Source organism: Leucoraja erinacea, chromosome 9 (genome assembly GCF_028641065.1).
Source record: "Leucoraja erinacea ecotype New England chromosome 9, Leri_hhj_1, whole genome shotgun sequence".
NCBI lineage: Eukaryota > Metazoa > Chordata > Chondrichthyes > Rajiformes > Rajidae > Leucoraja > Leucoraja erinaceus.
The window spans coordinates 24,512,288-24,539,614 of NC_073385.1; the positions used below are offsets into that span (position 1 = coordinate 24,512,288).

At 40.5% G+C, this 27,327-nt stretch overlaps 2 protein-coding genes across 6 annotated transcripts in view; one reads left to right on the plus strand and one right to left on the minus strand.

Annotated features, from left to right (window-relative positions):
- Positions 1 to 94: 94 nt before the first annotated feature.
- tpp1 (tripeptidyl peptidase I) lies at positions 95 to 25,465 on the minus strand. The gene is made up of 13 exons (XM_055640375.1): positions 25,318 to 25,465; positions 25,105 to 25,188; positions 20,637 to 20,776; positions 18,285 to 18,435; positions 15,638 to 15,759; positions 14,610 to 14,788; positions 13,570 to 13,768; positions 9,704 to 9,892; positions 8,517 to 8,589; positions 7,116 to 7,236; positions 6,649 to 6,807; positions 6,255 to 6,392; positions 95 to 973 (listed from the first exon to the last, which is right to left on the minus strand). The coding sequence occupies exons 1-13, from the start codon at positions 25,326 to 25,328 to the stop codon at positions 818 to 820; spliced, it is 1,722 nt and encodes a 573-aa protein (XP_055496350.1). The 5' UTR covers positions 25,329 to 25,465; the 3' UTR covers positions 95 to 817.
- The window catches only part of im:7136021 (uncharacterized), a 168,711-nt gene continuing 166,849 nt past the window's right edge, over positions 25,466 to 27,327 (plus strand). For all 5 annotated transcript variants that reach the window (XM_055640378.1, XM_055640380.1, XM_055640381.1 and 2 more), the window contains exon 1: positions 25,466 to 25,668. The gene's annotated coding sequence lies outside the window, so the exon portion shown is untranslated. The remainder of the gene's footprint in view (positions 25,669 to 27,327) is intronic.

The following is a 27,327-nucleotide window of genomic DNA, read 5'->3' on the forward strand; positions in this document are numbered from 1 at the left end:
TCCTCAGCAAATTCAAATGCTTACTTTCAAACATCAAATTATCAAAACATGATTGCAATTACAATCTCTGGGCAATTAAACATTTGTAGACAGCCCCATTAGTTAAAAATTTAATCAAACTCCATTGTACATCTTGGATTCAGTATTCTGGATTTTAAATATTTGTTAACGCACCAATATTTACCTCTGATTAACATTAAACCAATTAATTCTTATCCATTATTGCAACATTACATTAACACGTTCAGTTAGTTAAGTAATCATCTGGCAGCAAATGGCTACAGTTGTTAGCATTGTTCCTCACAGCTCCAAAAACCTAAGTTCAATCCTGATCTCTGGTGCTATCCTTGTGTAGTTTGATCATCCTCCCTGGGATTGTGTAGGTGCTCTGGTTTCCTCCCACATAACAAAAAAAATGCTGGTGTGTGGGTTAATTGTTTACTATCTGCAGCCCCTAGTGTGGGGTGGGAGTAGAATTGATGAAGGTGCAAGAATCAAAATGGGATTAGTGGAGCTGGTTGCCACGGACTTGATGGGCCAAAGGACCTGATTCCCCGCTGTAAAATTCTGGTTATTTGAGACAGGTAGTATCGGTATAAATGCTAAGCAGCAATATCTTTGATTATCACTGTGCCTATAATATAATTGACTGATTGAGATCCTACACAAACATTTTCACCAACTGAAAAATGGAACAAACTAAAGCATTAATGAGCTAAGTGTTCATATAATCACAAAAGGCAAAATTACAAAGGTGGGGCAGGAAATTCAGTGCTTGGTTTTCAGTTAGATTTCACTCCTTATCTTGGTCTTCAGATCATGGATGATCGTTTCCCCCTACAAGTAGTACTCTGAGTAGCTCTGGATAGTTTGGTGTCCCCCATCCTGTTACAGGATCCCAAGACGGAGAAGCACAGAATCCTTTTCCCTTAGTTTTTTCATCCAAACAACCGTAATGGCATCCAGTAGTTACCTAAATATAAAATGTAACAACATTAGCAACATAACCGGCAGATCAGTCATGTTATGCACCATGCCTTTTAGGGCCACTTTAAGCACAACAAAGCCTTCATACGAAGAATATATTTTCAGTGAACCTGTGTTTACCCAGAGGGGTAGAAAGTAAAATGCAAGGAATGGGAGACAAAAGTGAGCATAAATTAAAGGCTTAATAAAGCATTTGTTTGAGCACACCCCAAAATCTAATCTAATTATGCATACAGTACACTTGTGAATTGGTCACATGGAGCAAAGGGAAAGTTAAGTTCCCCACCCCACCCATTCATGAACATTTATACCATAGTTTAAAACTTCATAATATTTAGCTAGACATAATATTCCTATAGTCCTGAAAATAATGTTTGAATAGTTGATTCCGATGATGAAGCAATAATTTAATGAAAAATAAGAAACGTTAATGTTTTCCATGTTGTAAACTGACTTAATCTCTATTTATAGCAACAGGTTTGTTAATTATGTTTTCTACCTTCAGGCTCTAAAATTTAATGCTTGTCAACAAAAATATTCATATTTTATACAACCAATATGATAATACATATAATGTAACTTTATGGTGAGGTTTTTTTTATATACAGTATCTGAAATCTTGAGGGTTAGTCATGAACAAAATCATAACTTGATACTGTGCATAATTAAGGGTAAACAGTGAGACAGTATTTAGGACTTGTATTCAACTGAAGCAAAAATTTGCTCGAGGAACTCAGTGGTTCAAGCAGCACCTGCGGGAGCAGGAAATTGCTGATGGTTTGGGTCAAAACCCTGCATAGAGATTTTGATCCAAATGGTCAAAACTGTATGTCCTTGGCCCTCCCACCTCCACAGATGCTGTTTGATCCACTGAGTCTCTTCAGCAGATTGTTGCGCCAGATTTCAGCATGTACCGCCTCCTGTGTCTCCATCACGTTAAACTAATCTTGTTCACTTGCTTCTCATTGGGGTTTTGAAATTTCATGAAAGGTATAGACTATGTAGTGTTTGTAGATACTGAAGAGAATTTGGAAGTTAAGAGACATTTTGCTTGTGCATTCTGGAGACTTCAAATTGGGATGTACTACGCACTGTTATGTACCCCTTCAATGTTGCAGCTCTTTTGTGTCTCAGCTCTTCATTATCTCTCTCCTGCAAATATCTTGCTCATTATCACTATACTGGTTACCATTCCTAATATGTCCTGCCCCTTTCACTAATGAAATCGATTAATGACAATTATTTTTTTTGAAAGGGGCAGGATGTGTTGGTCTTGGAGAAATGCTGTGCTGATTTACCCAAAGTCTAGTTGGACTGTAAAACACAAATCTTTGAGTTTCTTCATTCACAGCATGTTAACACGCATTCCCTAAATTTAGATAGTCAACTGTGTTGTGGCTGGAGGCAGAGTAAAGCAAGACTGCTTTCCTAATGATCATGAAACAGGCACTTTGTCCCAACTTGCCAATGTCGACCACGATGTCCCATCTACATTAGTTTTACCTGCCCAAGTTCAACCCATGTTTCCCTTAAACTTTTCCTATCCATGTACCTGTCCAAATGTATTTTAAATGTTGTTATACTACCTGCCTCAACGACCTCCTCTGGCAGCTTGTTCCATGTACCCACTATGCTTTGTGTGAAATAAGTTGTCCCTTAGGTCCCTAGTGAATCTTTTCCCTCTCACCTTAAACTTTGATTCCCCTACTCTGGGTAAATATGTTGTGCATTCATCCTAGCTATTCCTCTCATGATCTTATACACCTCTATAAGATCGCTACTCATCCTCCTATGCTCCAAGGACTCAAGTCCCAACACTATCCTTTTAAATCTTCTCTGTTTCAGCTAACAGGGTGACAAAAACTGAACACAATACTCTAAATGCAGACTCACCAACATCTTGTACAACTGTAACATAACATCCCAACTTTGATATTCATTACCCTGAATGATGAAAGCCAATGAACCAAAAGCCTCCTTGACCATCCTACCTACCTGTGTCACCACTTGTAGGAAACTCTGTACCTGCACTCCTAGATCCCTCTGCTCTACAACAGTGGCACAGCAGTAAAGTTGCTGACTCACAAAGCCAGAGACCCAGGTTTGATCCTGTCTACGGATGCTGTCTGTACATTTTCCCTGTGACCGCGTAGGTTTTCTCAGAGTGCTCCAGTTTCCTTCCACTCCAAAAATGTGCAGGTTTATTAGTCAATTGGCTTCTGTAAATTGCCCCTATTGTGTAGGATGTGAAACTGGGAGAACATAGAACTAGTTTACAGAGTTGACGTGGAAAAGCTTTTCCCACTGAGAGTAGGGAAGATTCAAACAAGACATGACTTGAGAATTATGGGACTGAAGTTTAGGGGTAACATGAGGGGGAACTTCTTTACTCAGAGAGTGGTAGCTGTGTGGAATGAGCTTCCAGTGAAGGTGGTGGAGGTAGGTTCGTTTTTATCATTTAAAAATAAAATGGATAGTTATATGGATGGGACGGGAATGGAGGGTTATGGTCTGAGCGCAGGTATATGGGACTAGGGGAGATTATGTGTTTGGCACGGACTAGAAGGGTCGAGATGGCCTGTTTCCGTGCTGTAATTGTTATATGGTTATATTATATGGGTAACTGATGGTGGGTACAGGCTCAGTGGGCCAAAGGGCTTGCTCCCACACCATCTCTAAAGCAAACACACCCCAGAGCTCTGCCATTCACTCCGAAGTTCCTGTCTTGCTTTGACTTCCCAAAATGCAACACTTCACAATTATCTGCATTAAACTCCAGTAACCATTCCTTAGCTCACTTGCCCAGCTTATCAAGATCCCACACTACTATTTGATAACCATCTTCACTATCTACAATACCACCCACTTTAGTGTATTCTGCAAATTACTAATCATAGTGTGTGCATTCTCATCCAAAACATTGATATAATCCACAAAAAGCAACTGGCCAAGCTCTGATCCCCGAGGCATCCCACCAATTACATGCCTCCAGGTCATAAAACAATCTACTGGCATCATCGTCTGCGTTCTTCAGTGAAGGCAATTCTCTATCCAGTCGGCAAGATCTTCCTGGAACACGTGATCTAACCCTCCCAACATGGCCGCTCCACTACATCTTGCGTTCTTTTTATTGGCTCTTTAATTAGCCAATTTTAATCACTCAACCAGGGAGTCAGGAGTTATGGGGCAAATGCAGGAAAATTGGGTTGAGAGGGAAAGATAGATCAGCCATGATTGAATGGCTTAATTTTGCTTCTACAACCTATGAACCAATTTAATGAGTGCCTTTTGAAATATCCTGCTGTTGCTCCAACTCTGAAATAGATTCCATGAACCAGTGACTTTTAAGGTTTCATAGCTATATTTAATGAATCTCACTTTTTATAAAATAGTTCTGGATTTTATTTTATTACATGAATATAAAGATCAATGCTGATATTTAAATTTGTATTGTGAATTAGTAGTCCAGTGAATTATCCACCATGATACAGCTTTCAAAGCTATATTCTATGGGACTTTACCTGGCAATTACCATTTGGAATTGATGAGGCAAATTTAAATGCAAGGTGCTGTTCGCTGGCTTCTTTCCTGAATATCACAGATCCAATGTATGCTATTGGTGCTGCCGACACAAGCATTAAAAGGCATGCTCTCAGATCTCCCATTAAAATTAGTTTTTCCAACATCATGGGCAACATCCGATACTTGAATTAATAATTGCATTAAATCTTAAAAAATCATAACTTGAATTTCAAGGATATTGTTAGAAAACACTTGTACACACAAACTGTTCAATTACATCATACTCGGTTAGCAGATACGTTACACAGATTACCCAAAACCATTATGATCGGTAAAACACTTTAACCAACTTAATGACGTACTCTTGCTCCTGTGTTTTCTGTAACTTCAACCAACTTTCTCCCGAAATAAGTTACAGCATAGCAATAAAGACTAGTTTTACATAGTTTTAAAAAAGCCACCTTTCCATGTGTTTTACCAGATTTTTACAAGTACAATGTCTATAATACGTGCTGCTTGGTGAATCTTCTGACACAGACAAATGCCTGGACTTGAACCGGTGCAGAGGAGGGCACATATGACTGACCCATGCGTACATAAACACGTAACAACCATGCCCCCATCTGGCCCTCAACTACAGTTTTACAACCACACAGGCAACACCTGAATACTCTCAGTTGAAAAGCATTCAATAACATGACTTCTCCACACATCCTTAGGGCAAGGACAGGGAGCCACAGGTAAAAATAATCCAGATATAATGCATACATTTACATTCAGGTGGGTGCCCAGAAATAGGGGGCATTAAATGCCAAACAAATGTCCACATCATAAATTAATGACCTATTAGTACGGGATCGGAGGTGCTGATTGACAAAGCAGTAACCCAACCTATGCCACAGATCACTACCACCTTGTTAGATTATTTAAAGTGGCACAACAGTGAATGGCATACATTTCCCTAACACTATCTGAAGAGCAATCCTTTTGACTAAACCTGGGGTTTTATTTTAATTAGCAAGATTGAGATTTAGAATGATTGTCCATTCTACTCAATTAATTTGCGTCAACGATAATGGCTACTGCCTCTCAATGATATTCCACTAACTAGCAGAAATTATCAGTATTTTATTCATGAAGCACTTAATCTCAGTTTTTTATCCTTGCACATACCCAGCGGAAAACATATTACTGGATTACTTACCGGCAGTTGGTCTAATTCCTAAAAGTCCATTAAAGAATCCCCTAATACAATGTAAATTCAAACTTGCCTCGCTACCTTCATAAACTACTTCACGACCAGTTATGCTGCCACCTCCTGGAGAATAAGAAGCATGAGACTGAAGCTAATCAGATCAAGTAGCACATTGTCGAACACTGCCTCCAGAGGAAATCCACTGTTATCAACATATAAGCTCCAGTCTAATTGATAGACATGAATAATAATTTTGTTTTGCTGACACCACATAACATTTTTTGGGAGTAGTTGCAGCATAAACCTACGCTTTCTCATGTAATGTGTTGCATAAGAAACTCACATTAACTAGAAATCTCACATTGCAATTCACATTATTCCATAAGCTCAAGGTGGACAGTTGCTGCAACAAAGATGCTGAATCTGCCATGTTTGTTTATAATCTGGAGTTTACTGTATACTTACACTGCAACAAGTTATTTTGCCTCTAGAATTGTATCCACTTAAAACACAAAGAATATCAGTTAATAAAAGTCTTGTTTTAACTTACATCAAAGAATGCTCCAGATGTGCCATTCTCCTGTATCTTGTAAATCAGTGGGTTTACGAAGCCAAGAGCTGGAAGTCCTCTTTGGAACCTGTTATCATTAATGAGGGCCAGGATGCCACCAAAGACCGGGGTTGAAGCCTGCATTGAAAAGCAAAATCACATATTTTTAATAAAAAGCATTACAAAAATCTCTTATCTTGCTTCCAGTACCTTCATGATTTATAGCCTGAGACCAAAGATACTAATAATATTTTACATCAACAATGACTCAACTTGGTTAATGTCTGCGTCCTGTTGAAAATTAAAAAAAATTACTGGATGTATGACTCCAATAGTGACTTTTACCTTAGTCTGGTTAAAGAGGTGTAAGTACTCTATAAATAATTTCACTCACTGATGTTCCACTAACCCAAGGAATAGGGATTAGATTAGTCACAACCCAATAGTTATCAGATAATGCTGCTACATCAGGGTAGGCACGACCACCAGCATTGTAGTAGGTATCTGGGGGAAGTGATTTTGTCTTTCTGAGATAAGACTTCACGGCAGCGGCCTGTAAAATAAACAGATAAATTGTACTACTCGAAACATATCAAACCTAACATTAAGAGAAAGCTATACATCTTAACCCATTATCTCATAAAAAGGACATATTTGGCCAGATCTTCCCCCTAGTTTCATACTTGAACTTTATTTGTTGTAGTATTTTGGTCTAGATTCCACAGACAAAAAGAACAAATGTATATTCAGAAGTGTGATTTTATTCTTCTTTTGCTCTTTTTAAATCTCACAAATTTTCTGTCACTTGCATATATTTGGAACGGCACACAAAACAAAACAATGACCAAATGGTTTACTTAACTGATAGTCAGGCATTTTAAACACATTACTGAATCCACCACCACTGATAGCGTCTGTGACCTCCAACGTAATTTGAAACGGATTCTTGAAAGAGGTTCCTCCCACAGTGGTAACATAAGGACTAAAAGAAAGTTATATATTCAGTTCTACCAGAGCATGATATTCAATGTATGCCAATGCCAAATCTCACAATCTACAATTTTGTTAATTTCTTGTAAAACCATTAACTACTGTGAAGTGCTTGTTGCTTTCTGGATTGATATAATTTCTGTAAAAAAGTTTAAAACTAACAAGAAACAAATGCATAAAATATTATGAAGATCATATTCAAATGATATCTAAAAAAAGTGAATAGCTAAGAAATGGTTAGTGGGCTTCTCAAATATTCCTTTCAGAACCAAAAGCCTCCAGATTCTACTTTCATGCCAGATCTTCACTCATTTTTGCTCAAATATTCAACCGTGTGGAGTGTAGGCCAGGTATTCTATAACTGTTTGAGCATTTAATCCAGCGGTCTTTAAAGCATTTAGTGTGCACACATTAAATGCTCCATGGGCTTGGTGACAATCCCTAATGGATACAGCCTATCGTTATTTTCTTGTGTGGAAGCCAGTTAATTTCTTTTTAACAGGGTTTAGCTGTAGTGCAGAAGCCAATTTTGTGCTGATTTCAACTGCCACACAAACTTGAAAATGATTTGGGGTTCTCACTATGACCATTTTAGGACATGCAGTATTTACACTCAGTTTATTTGGAGCATAGGTTGAAATTCCCCCTCACATCTCACCTAGATTTCTGAAGAAGGGTCTATTTCCTTCGCTCCATAGATGCTGCCTCACCCGCTGAGTTTCTCCAGCATTTTTGTCTACCTTATATTTCTAGATTGTTTAGTACCACACAGAACAGCCCAGATCCGTCTATCGGCTGTCGCCAGTTAATCTTCAGTTAACAATTTAACAGGAAAATTAACAAATTAGAGTGCAGTACGATGACTTTAAATTTGATTCTCTCTGATGTGAGGAAAATCATCACAACTGCACACTGGGACTAGTGGACATCCCAATCCTTCAATGCATGAGATATGCAGCCACTCTGATTTATGACAGTAGTAATCCAGACCTCAAAATTGATCTTGCAATATATATATTAATTAGTTTAGCACAACCTCAAAAATTCTATGCTTTATCCAGATTTCTGAAATATAAATTCAGTCGTCAAAACAATTAAGGATTGTTAAGTTATGTGAACACAATGGTTTTGGCAAGATCACTTTCAATTCAATAAATGTAGAGAAATAAAAAATATATCAACTAGCATATTTTAATCATTGATCATGCAGTGCAAGTAGTGGGATATTATCCAAACACTCATTAAAAGGCTGCAGTGCACCCGAGTCATTACCTAGATGCAGGAAAACTTGGCCTGAAGGTATTTTTGCCTTTTCTAACTTCTCTGCAGCCAGCACCATCATCACCTGTTGTACAAGGTGGGCAAGTGTTAAGACGATTGCTGAAATTTATCTTTGACTCTCATATGTAAATAAGTAAAATAAAACATTCAAAATATCACCTTCCATGTCAATACTTCGCAGCTCCATGAAAGTAAAGGTAGGATTTAAACCTAGGCATGCTTGGGCAGACAACATTATCGGGAAGCAGGTCTCTGGGATAAGCTGCCTGCCTGTCCTCGAACATCGCCAAATGCAAATGACTGGCGTGTAAGGCCCTGAACCATATGGACATATATAGCCCACCCCCACCATCCCACCATTGCAACCAACCCTCTTTCAATACACTATCAGGCAGAGTGAGAGTTTTTTTTTTAAAAGGCCCTGAAATTTTTTTTTTTACAGATATTAAATAACCAATCTGCTATTATATTGGCAAAAACTAAACTCGTTATTTAGGATATCAATGGCTTTTTGGGTTTGTTCTATTTCTAATTTATGTATTATTAGGAAAAGAAAGTAATCTAAAATCAGTACTCCAGACATTTGCCTCATCTCTTAAGTTTTGCAAAGTGCTGCACAATGAAATGTGCACACAACAAATCCTTTGGCTGATTTACTTGTGAAGAATGTAAACTATGTTGATTAAGTATTATTTGTGTGAGTTCTTTACATGAAGATTAGACCAGAATCAAACAACAAGCAAATTGGAAATGAGCTTTGGCATTAAACAAGTCTTAAGAAACTGAGAAGAATGGGTGGAGGTAGGTGTGAATGAGAACAATGTGTGATAGGGTGAAGAATAAAATAATAGGAATGATATTCAGAGATGATGTTGAACCCATTTTCAAAATATTCGTTTTTCAGCATCTGCCTTAGGTACTTAGATTACTTTGGTACACAATCTGCAACAACATGAAAATAGACCACAGATAATCTAAAATGAATGTTTGAAATGTCTGCCTGTGCAAATGTAACAATATGAAATGTTAGAAGTGCGTGAAACACATGCACTTCCTTTTATTCCAGCACATGACAGTTCACCAACAGGAACTGCGGTTGAAGTGTGACTAGTTTAAAGCAAACATAAAAATCTTGTGTTAAAAGCAATTTTTTATCACATTCTGTGCAAAATATTTACCAGATGCAAAGAGTAAGGAGAGACCACGGACACCAGCCTTCATGAACTCGTTGTTGATTCTCCTTAAATATGCCACTGACAGACTGTCTTCATCATCTCCATAACTGATGGTGTGCACCCATGGGAGGGATGACATATTACTCAATAAAGTAATCCAATCCAGAAAGGGTTCCTGGGACTGGTGTCTTCCTGTAACGGACAAATGATAAATCATTATGGATTGAAATCTGGTTGCAGACAGAAAAGGGAGACGAGCCACAAGAGACTGCAGATGTTGGAATCTGGAGCAAAAAAACAAAATCGAGCTGCTGGGGGTTGAGTGGCATCTGCATGGGAAGGGGTGCAAGAATAGGTGGCGTTGCAGATCTAAATCCTGCATCAGGAAACAGCATGTCTTTTGGGGTGGGATTGGGAGGAGCGGGATATCAGACAGCAGGGCTTAGACCCAAGATATTCACACCACTCACACACGAACCGTACCCCAATCCTTCAATGATTTGGTTGAATGAACCAAATGCAATATTTTTATGTTTGCCAACATCAGGCTGGGTAGAATTGGGAATCGAATTAGGTTGCAAGGAACTTCCAATGTGATTTAGAGAGATGTAGAAATAGGCAAATATTTGGCAGATTTACTATTTTAACATTCAGCCATCTACTTTGGCAGGAAAAGTAGAAAGCAGAACATCATTTAAATGGTGATAGCTGTTGAAATGTTGATGTGGTAAAGGAGGCTGGTGACCAACCACCGAAACTAAACATGCAGGTCAGCAAACAATACGTTCTAGTGTTGCGTACAGTTTTAGTCTCCTTACTTACAGATCAACTTGCAACAGATGAAATGCAGCAGAAGTTCACTAGTCTGATTCCAGGGCGCGGCAGGAGCATGAGGGGAGATTGGGTTAACAAGGCCTGTGTTCACTTGAGTTTAGAAGAATAGGAAGAGTGTTCATCTCACAAAATAGTGATAGGCTTACACAGATTGGATGTGGGGAGGCAACAGAGCCCAGAATGAGGATTCATGATTTCAAGATTAAGATGTTCAGAGGCGAGATTAGGAGAAATTACAGCGACTGTTAGAGCTGCTGCCTCACAGCACCAGAGACATGTTTTGGTCCTGACCTTAGGTGCTAACTCTGTGGTGTTTGCACATTCTCCGTGTGACTACATGGATTTCCTCTTACATCCCAAAGACCTGCAGGTCTGTAGATTAATTGCCCCAATTATGTGGGCCTTCTTCTTGCGTATGGCATGCACAGCCTAAAGTTGTAGGACAACTTGTTCTATTTGATTGAGTGTGGGTGAGTGGATGAGAAAATGGGATAATATGGAATTCGTTTGAACAGGAGATCGATGGCTGACATGGATACAATGAGCAAAATGGCCACTTTCCCTGCTGTATTTTACAATGAAACATCCACACTAAGAGGGCAATGAACCAGTGGAATTATTTTCTACAGAAAGCAGCAAACACCAAATCACCTTAATTTTTTTGAGGGAACATAAATATTTGGATAGAGACCTCAGTGTGTATGGGGAAAGAGTTGAAATATTAGACAGAGAATAAATTATGATTATATTGACGAGCAATTCCAAGGGGCCAAATAGCCAACTGCTTATACTATTTTTTCTATCTATCACCAATTAATTCTTCATTTGCAATCATTCAAATAATCTGAAAACCTTTGAAGCCAATAAAATAAAAAAAGCTTAAATCATGTTGAAATAAAGCACATTGTGGTGTTCCTAAAGTACGGCATTGCTTAATAAACTGGCTTCAAAGTGATCTAATGAATGCATGGAGATACAAGGAATGAGTCCTCTTATTTCTGCACATTAAATCTTTAAAACCTGCAACCGTGAGCAAAAGCCAAAAGGCAGTGACTCGGGTTTCCTTGCCTGAGCTATCGTCTACTCTTGCGTGGCCCCATTGTCTGTCAAACTGTGTTCAGGACCTAGAGCTACCAATGGACTAGAGTTGCAGTTTTCAAATGCACATACTGGCTCTTGCTTTACATTAAGACTCAGCTGATGAGCAATGATAAACTTCCTCTCCGTAGAAGAGGAAGAGCATGTGACTGGCTATGTGAAAGGTTGAATCGCTGGAACACAGCTGGAGACTCCAACCTCTGCATGCATATGCCCAAATGATACGCATGCCATCTTCTAAATATGAATGAATGAATAAGTTTATTGGCCAGGTATGTACACATACAAGGAATTTGCCTTGGTTCTCTGCTCGCAAGTAACAACACGACATACAGTACAATTAAGAATAAAACGTTAAGAATAAAACATGGTTTAAACATGTGAATTAAATAAAATATCAGTGCAAAAGGAGGCTACAGACTTTTGGTTATTGAGTAGCTACTGCTCGTGGAAAAAAAAGCTGTTTTTATGTCTGGCTGTGGCGGCTTTGACAGTCCGGAGTCGCCTTCCAGAGGGAAGTGCTTCAAAGAGTTTGTGGCCAGGGTGAGAGGGGTCAGAGATTATCTTACCCGCTCGCTTTCTGGCCCTTGCAGTTCGTCAATGGGGAGAAGGTTGCAACCAACAACCTTCTCAGCTGATCAAACAATTTGCTGCAGCCTCTGGATGTCGTGCTTGGTGGCTGAGCTAAACCAGACCATGATGGAGAAGGTGTGGACAGACTACAATGGCCGTATAGAATTGGACCATCATTGCCTGTGGCAGATTGTGCTTCCTCAGCTGCCACAGGAAGTACATCCTCTGTTGTGCCTTTTTGACTGTGGAGTCGATGGTGGACCCCCATGTAAGGTCCATGGAGATGATGGTTCCCAGGAACTTAAAAGGCTCCACAGATGTGACTGTGGTGTTGTTGATGGTGAGTGGGGGGGGGGAGGGGGCAGTGGGAGCTCTCCTAAAGTTTACAATCAATTCCAGATTACTACCAATTACTATCTTAAGAGCATTGAGCTCCAGGTTGTTACAAAGGCACCAGGACGCCAGCTGTATCATTTCCTGTCTGTAGGCAGATTCATCCCCATCCTGGATCAGTCCAATCAGGGTTGTGTCATCCGCAAACCTGAGAAGCTTGACAGGACAGCGGAGGTGCAGTCATTGGTGTAGAGAGAGTAAAGGAAATGTAATTTCACTGTCAGATCTATACATGAAAAGAAACAAAACTCATCTGAACCATGTATGTTGGGGGGTGTTGTATACAGGATCCTGGAATTGGCAAGTTTCAGAATCTGTACCTAACGCAACACTGGATGAATTACAGTCTTCACACGAGTGTCTGCGATGTGTTACTGTGCAATAGACCGTGCTTCTCATTGGAACTAAGAATCACCACAGAAACATCCTCTGCACCAAGGTTCAAGGGAAGCTAGCAGCAGAGCACTTCAGTGAACAAGCGAATAGTCTTCAATATGCAAACTGATGGTACAATTGGTCAGCAATTACTTTTTCCAGAATTCCTGCAAGCTTTCACTATCTTTAAGAATTTATATTTACACCAACTGAAATAAAATGAAGGGCAAAATATGAAGATAATTTATTGTATTGGAATGTGACTGCTCTGGAAGATCACTATTAAATTCATAATTACATATTTAATCAAATTATTTATTTCTACACAGCTGCATTCAGAACCAACCTCCACTGCATCTAATTTCTCAGTAAATAAATGTGAACTTTAGATCATTAAATCTGTATGATTGACTGCAGTTAATGTCACATGTAAACAAACAATATCTTTACGTCTCAAAATGTCTTGCTTTCAATAAACTAAAACTCATACAGTCGGGAGACGTTTGAGTAATCAGTGAACTATAAATACTTAAAAGAAAACTAAACTATGGCTGGACTAAATTGTCATAACTACACATAAATAGCCTGAGACCTACCTGTGTTACTGAAAACCCAGGTGGATATGTTTGCACCGGTACTCATAATATACTCCACATCCAGACTGGCTTCCAGGCCTGCTCTTATACCTCCTTGGTGTCCTACTATGTGATCTACTGCAGTATGGTGGCGAAAGCCTCTACCAAAGAGTTGCATGAATTCTGCAAGGTCCAACTGGTGAAAATATTGTTCCAGAAACTGAAGGATAAAACAGTTAAAATCCAATTTCAATGGATCAAGCAAAAAATCAATGTAATTGAATTATACAATTTCTATTATGGTTCATCATTATTTCACAATAAACAAAATTAACCAAGCTCCGAAAAAGCAAATAAGTGAATTTGCGATCAGAAAAAAAATGAATACAATTACAAAATGGTCTCTGCCATAATTTGTTGTGATTGTCACTGCCACACCACAATAGACAATAGGTGCAGGAGTGGACCATTCGGCCATTCAATGTGATCATGGCTGATCACCCCCAATCCGTACCCCGTTCCTGCCTTCTCTCCATATCCCCTGACTCTGCTATCTTTAAGAGCCCTATCTAGCTTTCTTGAAAGTATCCAGAGAACTGGCCTCCACACCAGGCAGAGAATTCCACAGACTCACAACTGTATGTTTCATTAGGTATTTGACAACTGCTGTCAAACTCCTATACTCTGCTATTCAACTATTTGTAAATCCTGATGGTTCAGCAGCTGTCTCACCAGGTGATGTTTGCGATGCTCCCTTATACTTGACCCACACCTGTTCCTGTTCTCTCTTTCAACTCAATGCAGCCTCCTTTGCTGTGCCGACTGGGATGCTTTTAAACTTTAAAAAAAAAACTGAATTCACTGGAACATTTGTAGAAATACTATGTAACATCTAAAAAGGTGAATTACAGGAGTGTTGTGTATTAATAAAAATAACATCAAATGGTCCAGAAAATCTGGCACCAAGCTACTAAACTTGCCTGATTATTGGAGTTTTACTGTATTTGGATCCAGGGTCCACTCTGCTTTGATTAATAATGTACCACCTGCCAACATCTTACCTGAGCCACTGCTTGGCTGTTATTCCTATGAGACCCAACATCGCTTGCAGTGAGGTTGTAGCGTTTCCTTACAACAGCAGGAGTTACACCTAAGTGAACATTCGCTTTTCTGTGCTGACCAACTTTCCATGCCTTGCTTATCACAGTCTTTTGCGAAGGGAATCGATGCATGCCTCCAACTGCAATGAACAATTTTGTTTTAATCGTTTATAAATTGTCTACCCTGTGAAATGCAAAATGTGTCACCATATTCATTCTACAACTTGGTGAGGACACGACTTCAGAATTAAGGGACAAAAGGGGTAAGATGAGGGGGAACTTCTTTACTCAGAGAGTGGTAGTGGTGTGGAATGAGCTTCCAGTGGAAGTGGTGGAGGCAGGTTCATTGGTATCATTTAAAAATAAATTGGATAGGCATATGGATGAGAAGGAAATGGAGGGTTATGGTATGAGTGCAGGCAGGTGGGACTAAGGGAAAAAAAGTTGTTCGGCACGGACTTGTAGGGCCGAGATGGCCTGTTTCCGTGCTGTAATTGTTATATGGTTATATGGTTATCAAAGCGGATACACAAATGCAAATTGTTGTTGTTGAAACATCTTTTGGGAAAAGCAGGCAAGAAAATACTCAGTGAATATGGCCAGAAATTGAAGACTTGTGCAACAGAATCACATTGCAAAGCGAGATAGTTCTCAACAGAGGCCAAATAAAGAATCACTAGAGTGGATTATCTTGGATGCTAGTTTACTGCAGAGGCAGATGAATGGTGAATTGCATATTTACAGAATTGCCGGGATTTTCATCAAGCCTTTGGGCTTTTTAAAAACCAAAATGTTAAAATGTAAGTCGCAATGCATGCATTGATTATAATTAAAAACATTTATTGAATCCGTGATTCGATCGCTTGTTTCGTGAACTAACCAAAACAATGCATTTGTTCAATTAAAACACTCAGAGAAAGAATTGCACATATCAAAACCCTGACATTAATTGACAACACTGTCTGTGAGGATTTTGTCAAAACGCTCACCAAAATCAATATGCTCTGCCAATTCATCGGGAACTCTGTATTTAGCCAGAGATCGTATCAGCGTCTGATGACCATTGGTGTACCGATTAAACTTTGATCCACTCAAAAGCTTTTCAGCAGTACTGAAATACAGGATTAAAAAAACAATACAGTCACATCTCACTGTGAAGATTCTGATCTTCTAGAGTTAATAATGTGAAAACCAAAATCTTATCTTTAGGTTGGATTCACAACAAACCGGAGATGGAAGAATCTTGAGCAAACCACAAAGTGCTGGAGGAACTCAGCAGGTCAGGCAGCATTTGTGGAGGAAACAAGAGAGATGATGCTTCAGGTCGGGACACTTTAGTCTGAATGATTATGTCCATTCCCTCCTCATATGGTGCTTGATCTGCGTAGTTCCTCCAGCGGTTTGAGATTTGATCAAGCCTTTAGGTAGTTAACAACACCTGGTTTCATGAAACTGCCCATGTACCCCACCAAAGCCAATCAAATTACTGTCGATTATGCAGCTTGCAGGATGAGGGCTGATTTTCCTATCTCGCGTTCAGTAAGCAAACACTACATATTTTAACTTCCGTCACTTCTGTATTCTCTGCTGCAAACGCTTGATCCTTTAATTCAGATTTTTACTTCAGTTTGAGGAAACATTTTTTTATGGTTTAATTAAGTTCAAACCAATAGGTAGCTGAGATTGTTAAAATAAAATTTAGGTCTAGAGATCCATCAATTTTCTCTCTTTTCAAAATATTTAAATGTAAACAAATAACAATGCATGTGTTTTCAAGATCATTTTAAATTATTTAAACTTACCACTAACAGGTTATCGACCCAAAATGTCGCCTATTCCTTCTCTCCATAGATGCTGCCTCACTCGCTGAGTTTCTCCAGCATTTTTGTCTACCTTCCATTTTTCCAGAATCCGCAGTTCTTTCTTAAACACTGCACAGACTAATGGGATTTGTCACTTGTCTACAGCTGTATTTGAATCCAGTTCTGGCATTTTCAATGCAAACTAAATTCTCCATGGTTGATGTTTAATGCCAGCTGAGAATTTTAATGGTTTATAAAAATCTTTTTCAAGCAAGCCTTCACGTCTTTTTTTTTAGTTAAAAGCTTTATTCATAATTTACCAATAACAATGATTTCTTGACAACCTTTCTTGACATTCCTTGTTGTCCAACTGAATTTTAAGATTCTGAATCCTCCATATCCCGCCCTATATTAATCAAAGAATCACCCACATCCCAGTTTGCATTCTCTATTCCTTTGGCTCTGGATCAGAGTTTATTTTTCATTCCCTCTTCAAAGTTCATTTAGTTTAGAGATACAGCACGGAAGCAGTCCCTTCGGCCTACCAGGGCATTCCAATACTCACAGTCTGGGTGAAACCTCAGGTCCATTCTAAATCTCCTACCCCTTGCCCAAAATCAATGTCCTCTTGGTGTACGTACCTCTAGTATGGAGAATAATTTCCTGCTGTCTACCCTATCCGTATACCTCAATTTAACGTACATCAATCATGTCCCCTATTAATCTCCTTTGCTCCCAGTAAAACACTTCTAGCCTCCCCAGTCTCTCCTCATAACTGAAAGCGCAACAACCAGGTGAACATACTCTGCACCCTCTCCAAAGCTATCGCATCTTTCCTATAGTGTGGTGACCAGAACTGTACACAGTTCATCAGCTGTCTTATCAAATGCCTTACTGAAGTCCATGTAAACCACATCTACTGCACTGCTTCAATCTATATTTTGGCTGCTACATAAATCCGTACAAAAGCAGCTTCGTCAGCTTGTAAAATCATGGGGATTCTGGAAAAAGTGTGGCAGCACTCCCAAAAAAATAAGAACAATCATTGTAAGGGTAGCACTATTGTCTGACCTTCCAAAGATTTATGAGGGCCAGTACTCACTTAATCATGGGTTCCCACGGGTTTCCTGTAGTGGCCTGCGGTTTATACAGCGCTCTGTTCTAAGCGAGTGCAGGTTAACTGATCGCACAGATGTATAGATGGGCTCCAGACCATCAAAACAACCTGTTTCGTAGCCCACGCATTTATTAACGTGAAATCAACTTGAATACTTTGTTTAACAATAGACAGCAAGGAAACAGAGTCTCCTCCCTTCGATTACAGCCATGGCAAGAATTCTAACTTTAGCAGGGTCTAACTTTAGCAAGGGGCCATTGGATGCAACTTATAATCAAAGTGATGCTTCCATCTCTCCGCCTCAAACCAATGCGCCTTCCTCTTACTGGCTCTGCAAATGGATGGCCCTTTCAGGTACAATCCAGATGAAATGGCTGTGTCGTGATTAGATAAAGTACTTCAAAACTCCTCAAATGTCAGAAAGCCGAGCATTGGACTCCCATTTACAAATGGATGTAAGCGACCCTATCAGGTGGAACAAACTCAAACGTCGTAACAAGGGAGATAGGAATTCATTGGAATTTAAAAAGGCTTCATCGTGCTGCATTCAATGTTACTGGATTTATGTAACATTTTACATGCTAAAATATATCGCTGCTATCTATCAGTTCATATAGAACCCTTAATACCTTGATGAGGCTCCATGAATCACTTATGAAGCAATATCTCAATATAATGTAGATAATGAACACTCCATGGTGCAGTTATTGTTGTTACCTGGAAGATGTGAAGCAATTCAAGAAATCCAAGGTCTGGACCGTGGAGCAGTCTTGTACACCAAGGTTTCCCAGCCAGGCCCAAACAGCCTGCAGAGTCTTTTTCGAAGGTTGGATCATTCGGGACAACTGGTCCAGGGAGAGATATTTACCTGAAAACAAGGCAGTGACTCTGTTTAAAGAATTACACTTATCCTCACGAATCACTTGAAGGCAAAATGATTGCCATTAAATATTTTTTAAATATACTCTGAAACAGTAAATAGGTCAGTTACAATCAACAATAATCCACAGGTGGAAATGTTCTCAACGTTTGTCAGCTGTTGCACAAATAAAGACAAACTGCAAATGTATAAAATCTGAAATCATTTTTTTTTTCCGAGGTTGCAAGAAACCTATCTCTTAATTTATCAATTCAGAAAAGGATAATGGAGCACAGAGCAGCTGAGCGCATGAGCAGGGCCTTTAGCCCCACAATGTCTGTGGGCCAATCAGACCCTGGGGAACTATACATCTTAATGCTTTCCAAGAGACAGCATACCACCTCCTTCTTGATCTCAAATTGCCCTAGGACATTTGAATACCCCGCACTGATCTGACTCATCCGTGTCCTTCTCCTTGATGAATATGGATGCAAAGTACATTGCCTATATACTCCAAGCCCAAAATTTCCTCCTTTATCTTTGAGTGGTCCTCTCTAGTTCCCTTAACAAAACACCGGGTGATGCCAGCAGCAGTGGCTGTCTCGCCAACAGTCTGTCTGCCCTTTCTTCTTTTTGTTATTTTTAGTATGTGTTAAAAAATGTTTGTGTTCCTTGGCTTATTTTATGTGGGGGTTTGGGGAAAACTTTTTTTCAATCTCTTACTTTGACGGAGATGCGATTTCTTTCCCTATCGTTTCTCCGTCCCCAATGCTGCCTAATATCGTGGAGTTGGCGGCCTCTCCTGGAGACCGACGGGCACTGCAAGCCGAGGGAGTCTGCGGGACTTTAACATCGGGGAGCATGCGATCCATTTGCCGGGGATCGAAGCTCCAATCGCAGGGCCTGTGGACTTTAACATTGTGAAGCCCGCGGTCTCTGGTAAAAAGAGACAGCTCCATGCCGCGGAGAGCGTTTCAACCGCCCCGACGCGGGAGTTTCGATCACCCCGATGGGGGTTTCGATCATCGGCTGAGGGGGCTTTGATCACCCCGACTGTGGATGGTTTGACTGCCCCGACCGCGGGAGAACAAGAGGGAGATGATTGAACTTTATTGCCTTTCATCACAGTGAAGAAAGTGGAATCCACTGTGATGGTTTTTATGTTAACTTTTATGTGGTTGTGTGTCTTGTTGCTTTTCAGTCAATATGGCTGTATGGTAACTCAAATTCCACTGTACCTTAATTGGTACATGACGATAAACTGACCTTGAACCTTGAAACCATGATTTTAATATATGTATAAAAAGCTTTAGGATTTTCTATAATCTGACTTGCCAATGACATTTCATGGCTTCTTTTGACCCTTCTAAAATACCTGCTTGCTCTATATTCCTCGAAGGTCCTGGCTGATTTAATCCTCAATATGGAAGCAGCTTCTCTTTACTCAGCCGTCGGAACCCAACAAGAATTTCTACACATCTATCAAATCTCCTTTCAACCTTCTTTACTCGAAAGGAAACATCTCCAGTTTCTCCAGATAACTGAAATGCCTCATTCCTGAAATAATTCTTATATTTTCTGCACCTCCAGTAATTGCACTGCTTCAACCATGCAAATTCAGTTAACTTGCACTGATTTTCTACATTTAGTATCATTATGTAAATTACAACAGCAACTTTGAATGTTGGGGTATTCCATTCAAAATTCCCCACTCTCTTAGTAAACATTTTCCCTCAGTTTTTTTTCCCCATTCTTAACTTTGACCAGGAACCACCAGACCAGTGAAGTTAAATAAATGTACAATTTTACATAATGTATTATGAAAATATGGATATGCCATCTGAGACATTTGTTTCTCAAAGTCAATCTGTATGTAGCCCCTTTCATTAAATAAATTCCAAATAAACTATAAAATTAAGCCACAGAATATTAGCCGGGAGGCAGCAAATACATGTTCTTATTCGATTAATTCAAGCACTAATCTTTAAGCGACTCTGGCTAAGAATTAATTGCAGCTGTTCCTACTTCAACAACGTTGGTGTACTGAAGCTTTCCAAAAATTGTGTGTAAGATTGTAACAATTCAGTTTTGAAAATAATAAAGCCTGTTGGGGTGAGATGATGATTTAAATAATTAAGTTACATTGAATAATAGCAATTAATCACTCAACAATACTAATGCATAAAACACCACATAAAACAAAGAATTACCATACTGGGAAGAGGCTGGGTTTGATAATTGCACCAGCTTTTCTTTCAGCTTGTCAATATTCTGCTGTTTAAGTGCAAACGTGAGAAGAATTTGATCCTTGGGTGAAACTCGCTCCACGTATTTCCACCCAACAGGAAGACTGCATGAAAGTAGCAACATGTTAGAAAAGGCCTGTTCAACACTTCTTAATACTAGAGCTTCCTCATTTTATTATTCAACTAAACTAAGTGCAGACTCCCCCAATGGTCTGCTCCTCCAATGCAATATTCCACCACTCACCTGTTCCCCAAAGCAACCCATTCCCCAATGCAATATTGCACCACTAACTCGTAGCCCCCACGAGAGGCATGGCTCCCCAACTGAACCCGTTTCAGAACGTAAGATTCCAGGACTTCCCTGCCTCCCTCAGCACTGGACTTAAAAAAAAAATCCATTGCACTTTCTCCTGCCTGCCGCAGCAGTTCAAATTGTAATACCAATTGGCCCTCCTGTTGAATCACTTGCTGTGATATCCCATTGAGGTGAAAAGTTCAGAGTGTTCCTGTCTTGCAACTTTGTATTGAAGTGTGCTGGAAGCTGGCAGGAAGGATTTTAAAAGAAAAAATCTTGTTAAAATTGGCATTTTTAAAGCTTTAATGTGAAATATAGCATCATCACTGGAAGCTTCTGGAAAAAGGTTCGGGAAAAAGGTTATTGTGGCACTCGGCAGCTTGAGAGCCCATTATGATTGGTGCACTGTGATTGGCATTGTAGTATCATCACAGGAAGCTGCTGAAAAAAGGCTCTCTGTGAGAAGCTGCAGTTACTGTTGGCAAAGTCACATTGTGATGTAATTGTGGCACTCAGCAGCTTGAGAGCCCATTGTGATTGGTGCACTGTGAGTGGCATTGTGACATCATCACTGTAAGCTGCTGGAAAAAGCCTCTCTGTGAGAAGCTGCAGTTACCATTGGCAACATCCCATTGTGATGTCATTTGTAAATAAGATCCATTGTGATTGGACGTCTGTGAGATGGCATTGTGACATCATCACTGGAAGCTGCTGGAAAAAGGCTCTCTGTGCGAAGCATTTTTGGCTTATTTCAAAACTTTAATCATGAATGAAATCGTAAGTGAACCTGAGTACGGTGTGGACGGAAATAATGCAAATCAGAATATGTAAAGCACTACCGCATAGCGTTTTGAGGAAGATTCAAAACATGCACACACACACATACAAGATTAGACTTTTATAGGTTATAGATAGATAGAATGGCACACAAAGAATAAAGATATCCCTCACAGAAAACTTATTACCGAATAAAAGATGCAAAATTAGTTGCAAACAGTTTCAGTAAAATGACATCTGAATTCCATTTCCTGCAATAGTTTCTCTGTTGTCCATTGTGTCCTCTATGAACATAATGCAAGTCTCTTCCCCGCCCCCTTCAACCTTCAACACAACAAACGCAACATACTTCTCTTATCTGCTGTCCAGCTCAGTGGAAAACCTCCCAACCACATAATTGTAGATATGATAAGGTTCATGTCTTAATAAACATGAACCTTATGGGAAGTGACGGGGAAACACCAGTCAAGTAAGCAACACAGGCACTTGACTTCCCCCACACCGCAACTTCAATGAACAAAGCTTTGCACGATGTTTTTATACAGAGACATTGAATCATATTCCAAAGAGGTTAGTCATGGTTACAAGACTTAATCACATTTCAAAGAGGTCACAAGATCCAGTCAATACACATCACTACACGACAAATCTGAGCTTGTTTAAGAAGGAACTGCAGTTGCTGTGAAATCGAAGGTAAACAAAAATGCTGGAGAAACTCAGCGGGTGAGGCAGCATCTATGGAGTGAAGGAAATAGGCAACGTTTCATGTCAAAACCCTTCAGACTGATGTGGGGGGCGGGGAAAGAAGAAAGGAAGAGGTGGAGCCAGTGGGTTGAGGGAGAGCTGAGAAGGGGAGGAGCTCGTCTCTCTTTTCAATTGGTAGACACCAGTCATTGTTTCAACATACATCAACCTGACGCAAGCCTGGGCTTGTCTCTCTCTTACTTTTCTTCTTGAGCCAGCTTGAGAAGAAATATAAGCTACAACCTACAGTCAAGTATTCCACCATGTATCTTTTATATATTAAAAAGCATTTATCCTTTTCAGCTAGCCCTCCAATCCAAAATTGGTGGCGTGAGGTGCACAGTAAAGAAAGTTGTCTCAAGTTACAACATGAACAAGATCAACCAGGAAAGTGGGCAAAGCAATATCAGATGGAACTTAACTTGGATAAGTGTGAAGTAGTATATTTTGGAAAGTTAAACACGTGCAGGACATACAGTGAATAACAGGACCATGTGGAGTCCTGTAGAACAGAGAGATCTAGAAGTACAAAAGTTAATTGAAAGTAGCGACAAGATGGTAAAGAAGGCATATAACATACTTGCTTTCATCAGATGGGGCACTGCGTGCAAGAGTTGGGATGTTAAAGCTATGTGTTAAATGTATGTTTTTAGTGTTCTTTAGCTTCTTTTATGTGGGTGGGGGGCAACATTTCTAATCTCTTACCTTGATGGAAATGCGATTTTCTTCCCGTATCGTATCTCCATCTGCACTGCGGCCTAACATCGAGGAATTGGCGGCCTTTGCTGTAGACCGACTTTTGAGAGCTCCACTGCGGGGAGCCTATGGGACTTTAACATCGCGGAGCCCGCGATCCCTTTGCCAGGGACCGACTTTGGAGCACTGCGGCCTGACACCGAGGAGTTGGCGGCCTTTGCTGGAGACCGACTTTTGAGAGCTCCAACCGTGGGTGTCTGCAGGACTTTGACATCACGGAGCTCGCGGTCTCTGGCCAGAGACCAACTTCAGGAACTGCAAGCCGCAGGAGCTTTGACTGCCCCGACACAGGAGTTTCGATCGCCTCAATGCGGGTGCTTCGATCGCCCGAACGCGGCAGCTTCGATCGCCCCAAGGCAGGAGCTTTGGCTGCTGGTTGAGCAAACTTCGATTGCCCCGACAGATGGTTCAATTACCCCGACCATGGGAGTATAAAGATGAAGAAGATTGTACTTTTTTGCCTTCCATCACAGTGAGGAATGTGGGAAATCCACTGTGGTGGATGTTTATGTTCACTTTTATGTAGTTGTGTGTCTAGTTGCTTTTCTTTTCGTATGGCTGAATGATAATTTGCATATCACTGTACCTTTGAAATCTTTGAAATAGGACTATTTCAGAAGGACACCCTGATCAGAATGGTAGAGTTAGGCCGAAGAGCTTGTTTCATGCTGCATAACTCTACGACTATCTCTCATCTACACATTTACTTCAGCTGTATAACAAGCTACCTCTGCCCAGCCACTTCCAAGCCTCTGCCTGTCATATAATATCCCTGATGGTAAAACAAAGATTTAATTCAGTGGAATATTGACAAAGGTAAAACTATCTTTGGCATTTATATCATACATTTGCCACCAATTTCACTCTGCTTTGTCTATATCAACGTGTTTTGCAACAAAGTGTCCTTTTTGACACAGCACTGCAGATTTCCTCTCAACACTATCACAATCACTACCTTCTGACATCACTTTAAAACCCTCCTCTGAGCCTATCCATAGCTGAAATCCTCACTTAGCAGTTTTCACCTCTGTATTTAACCACTTCAAAGCTATCATGGTCACTCTCCAGTTCTCTGCATCCAGCAAGCTACTGCTTGATTAAAATACTGCTACCTTTGCGTTTATTGTCCATGCTCAGGTCCTGTGCTGACAAAACTCTTATCCTTCTCCCCCAACACACCGCTTCCTTTAATTGGTGATCTGGTTTGAACTTTAGCTTTCAATAATTCTTCCTCTAAATCTTTCCACTTCCCCTATCTTTCTCAACTTGATAAATGTTTACAAATCATGTGCCAATGGAAACAATAAAAAAACACTGATGCTGCAAACCTGAAACAAACCAGAATATTATGGTGGGTGGAATGAGCCAATCTCATGGTTGAAGGATGGGGGGGACCTGGCGGGGAGGGGGCTGCCTAGTCCCGGGGGGGCTATGAGAATGTCCGAGGGCCCGGCAGAGGGAGGTGGGGACCGCCACATGCGGCGGCAGGCAGGCAAAATATAGGTCTGTTGGGTCAACTTTTGTAACTTTGTGGTGACATTTGTGTCCTGCCCAGGTAAGGTTTCCTATATGATTTTGCCAGGTTGTGCACAAATCAAAGCATTTAACTGTACTTTGGTACATGTGACAATAAAGCATAATAGATGATTTAATTAAATCATTGAATTGACCTTAAACGTCACTCTGTTTCTCTTTTCATACATGCTTGCCCGAGCTATCCAGTGTGTCCATCATTTTTGGGTTTTGTCTCTGACTTCCAGCATTTGCGATTCTTTTTGCTTTCATGACTTGTTTGGCAGAGCTTACTATTGACATAGGGCGCTGCAGTCATACCATAGAAATAGACATGTTTGGACTTACCTGACATTTTGATCTGGTTCGAGGAAGACACCGCGGATGGAGGAGATCATACAACAGAAAATGCAAACCAGGAATAGCAAGCACCTAGCCGGAGGAATGTTGAGATCAATAACAACATTAGTACGTGGTTTCAAAACACGGCGAAATGCACAAGTTACAGATATGGTTTGCACAATTACGAGTTTGTTCCCTGGCAGGTTATCATTCACTCACCCCGGTGCCATTGTCGGACAGGTCAGGAGAACCCCTTCACCTCCCAGCTCCAGGCTCGCCTGTCAATCGCAACTCGGTCGAATCGTGATGTTGCACAAATGCTTCCGGGGAGTGCTGACTGGACGCCTGCGCCTGTTTGCAAACTCGGAGGGTGGGGGAACTTAACTGAGAATAACCATTGCAGTCATTTAATTCAATTACAAAAATATCCAGCCAAACATTTCCAAATGACCAGTTCTTGGTGTGACTCTGCCTGTTGGCCAAATGAGGTGAAAAGAAGCGGAGGTCGCTTTAAGGCACTGGCTGGCGTTAGTTATGAGCGGCGACCTTGCTCCACCCCCAGCCTCAATGGTGAGTCCCTGTGCAGGCACAAAATGCTGGAGTAAACTCGGTGGCTCAGGCAGTATCACTGGAGAGAAGGAATGGTTGACATTTCGGGTAGAGACAGATGCAGGACTGGGAAATATGTGGGGGCTCAGCTCTAGCGCTGGATCATTCACTTGAGGGGAATCTTCGACTTGATTTAAATGGGGGGTTTGAAAGCTCTAAAACTGATTGGATAGTTATATGGATGGGAAGGGAATGGAGGGTTATGGTCTGAGCGCAGGTATATGGGACTAGGGGAGATTATGTGTTCGGCACGGACTAGAAGGGTCGAGATGGCCTGTTTCCGTGCTGTAATTGTTATATGGTTATATGATACGTGCTTTTATTAATTTAATTTTTTTTCACATGTCTGTATGATTTTGATCGTGAAACATTTGCAAACTGAAAAGTCGGCTGGCAACGAGGTTGTTTGGAGCAGTAGGTTGGTGGGAGTGGGAGTCCAGGTCCTACAGGAATTATAAACAGCACTAGAAAACACCCCATTCATTCCCATCTTTGATTCATGTCTCCTGCTGTCGATTCGAAACGTCTCCATCCACTTTTGCTTCTTGACCCGCTGAGTTCCTCCAGCGTTCTAGCATCTGCGGGTTTTAGCATCTGCAGCCTCTTGTGTTTTCAAATCCTAAGAAGCCCAATGTTTTACTTTGCCAGTTCTAAAGCAATACTGTAATGTCTTGTGTATGTCCCTGTTGTGACTAGCACAATGAATGCACGTCCGACATCTTGTAAGAAGAGTTTATTCTACAACGAACTGAAACTTATTGGTCACTTGACCTCAGTCACGAGGCACAGGACATTTGCCAGCTTCTGCTCTTCGCCTCAAGGGACGCTGGCATTTACATTACATATACATCACAAATACCATGGTCGTGTCCGTGTTCACAAAAAAAGCCACTCCACGCTGACTGCGTTGGGATTGTTATCTTCCTCTTCTGATCACGCTTTTCATGTACAAACATGGGCCATGAGGCTTTTATCAGCTAGTTACAGCTTCAATAGTAGCATTTACATTTCCTGCAAACACTGTACTTGTGTTGTACCCTTGCAATATTGTCTTCAAAATTCCCATTCCCCACACGCCCCGCCTCTGATTTCACACGTCAATCGAGCAACGCCTAGTTTTGCTCAAATGTGCAATCTATGAGCACTGTCGAACTTTGTACAACAAGCAACCCGCTGCTTAGTCTGTTGACAACTTGCGAGGCTTGTTTTACAAAATCAAAATAAAACTACCATTGGATGGTTCTTCACTGTACTTGTGCATGGGACAATAAACTCGATTGAATATTCTGCAAAGTCCAGTGTTAGTATCTTCAGCACTGAGAATTTAAAAAAAGTCTTGGATGATCTAATAGTGACACCAATGGGAAGACTATTAATAGTGCTATTGTTATGGCCATAACGAGTCACTCAGGGGTCAGGGGGCAAAGATAGGCTCTTTGCTGATGAGCATATTTCCATACGTAGAACAGGACAGCACAAGGGCAGGAATAATGAGAGGCCTGGATAGAGTGGAAGTGTAGAAGGCTTGGATCGAGTGGATGTGGAGAGGATGTTTCCACAAATGGGAGAGTCTAGGACCAAAGAGCACAACCTCAGAATAAAAGGATGTACCTTTAGAAA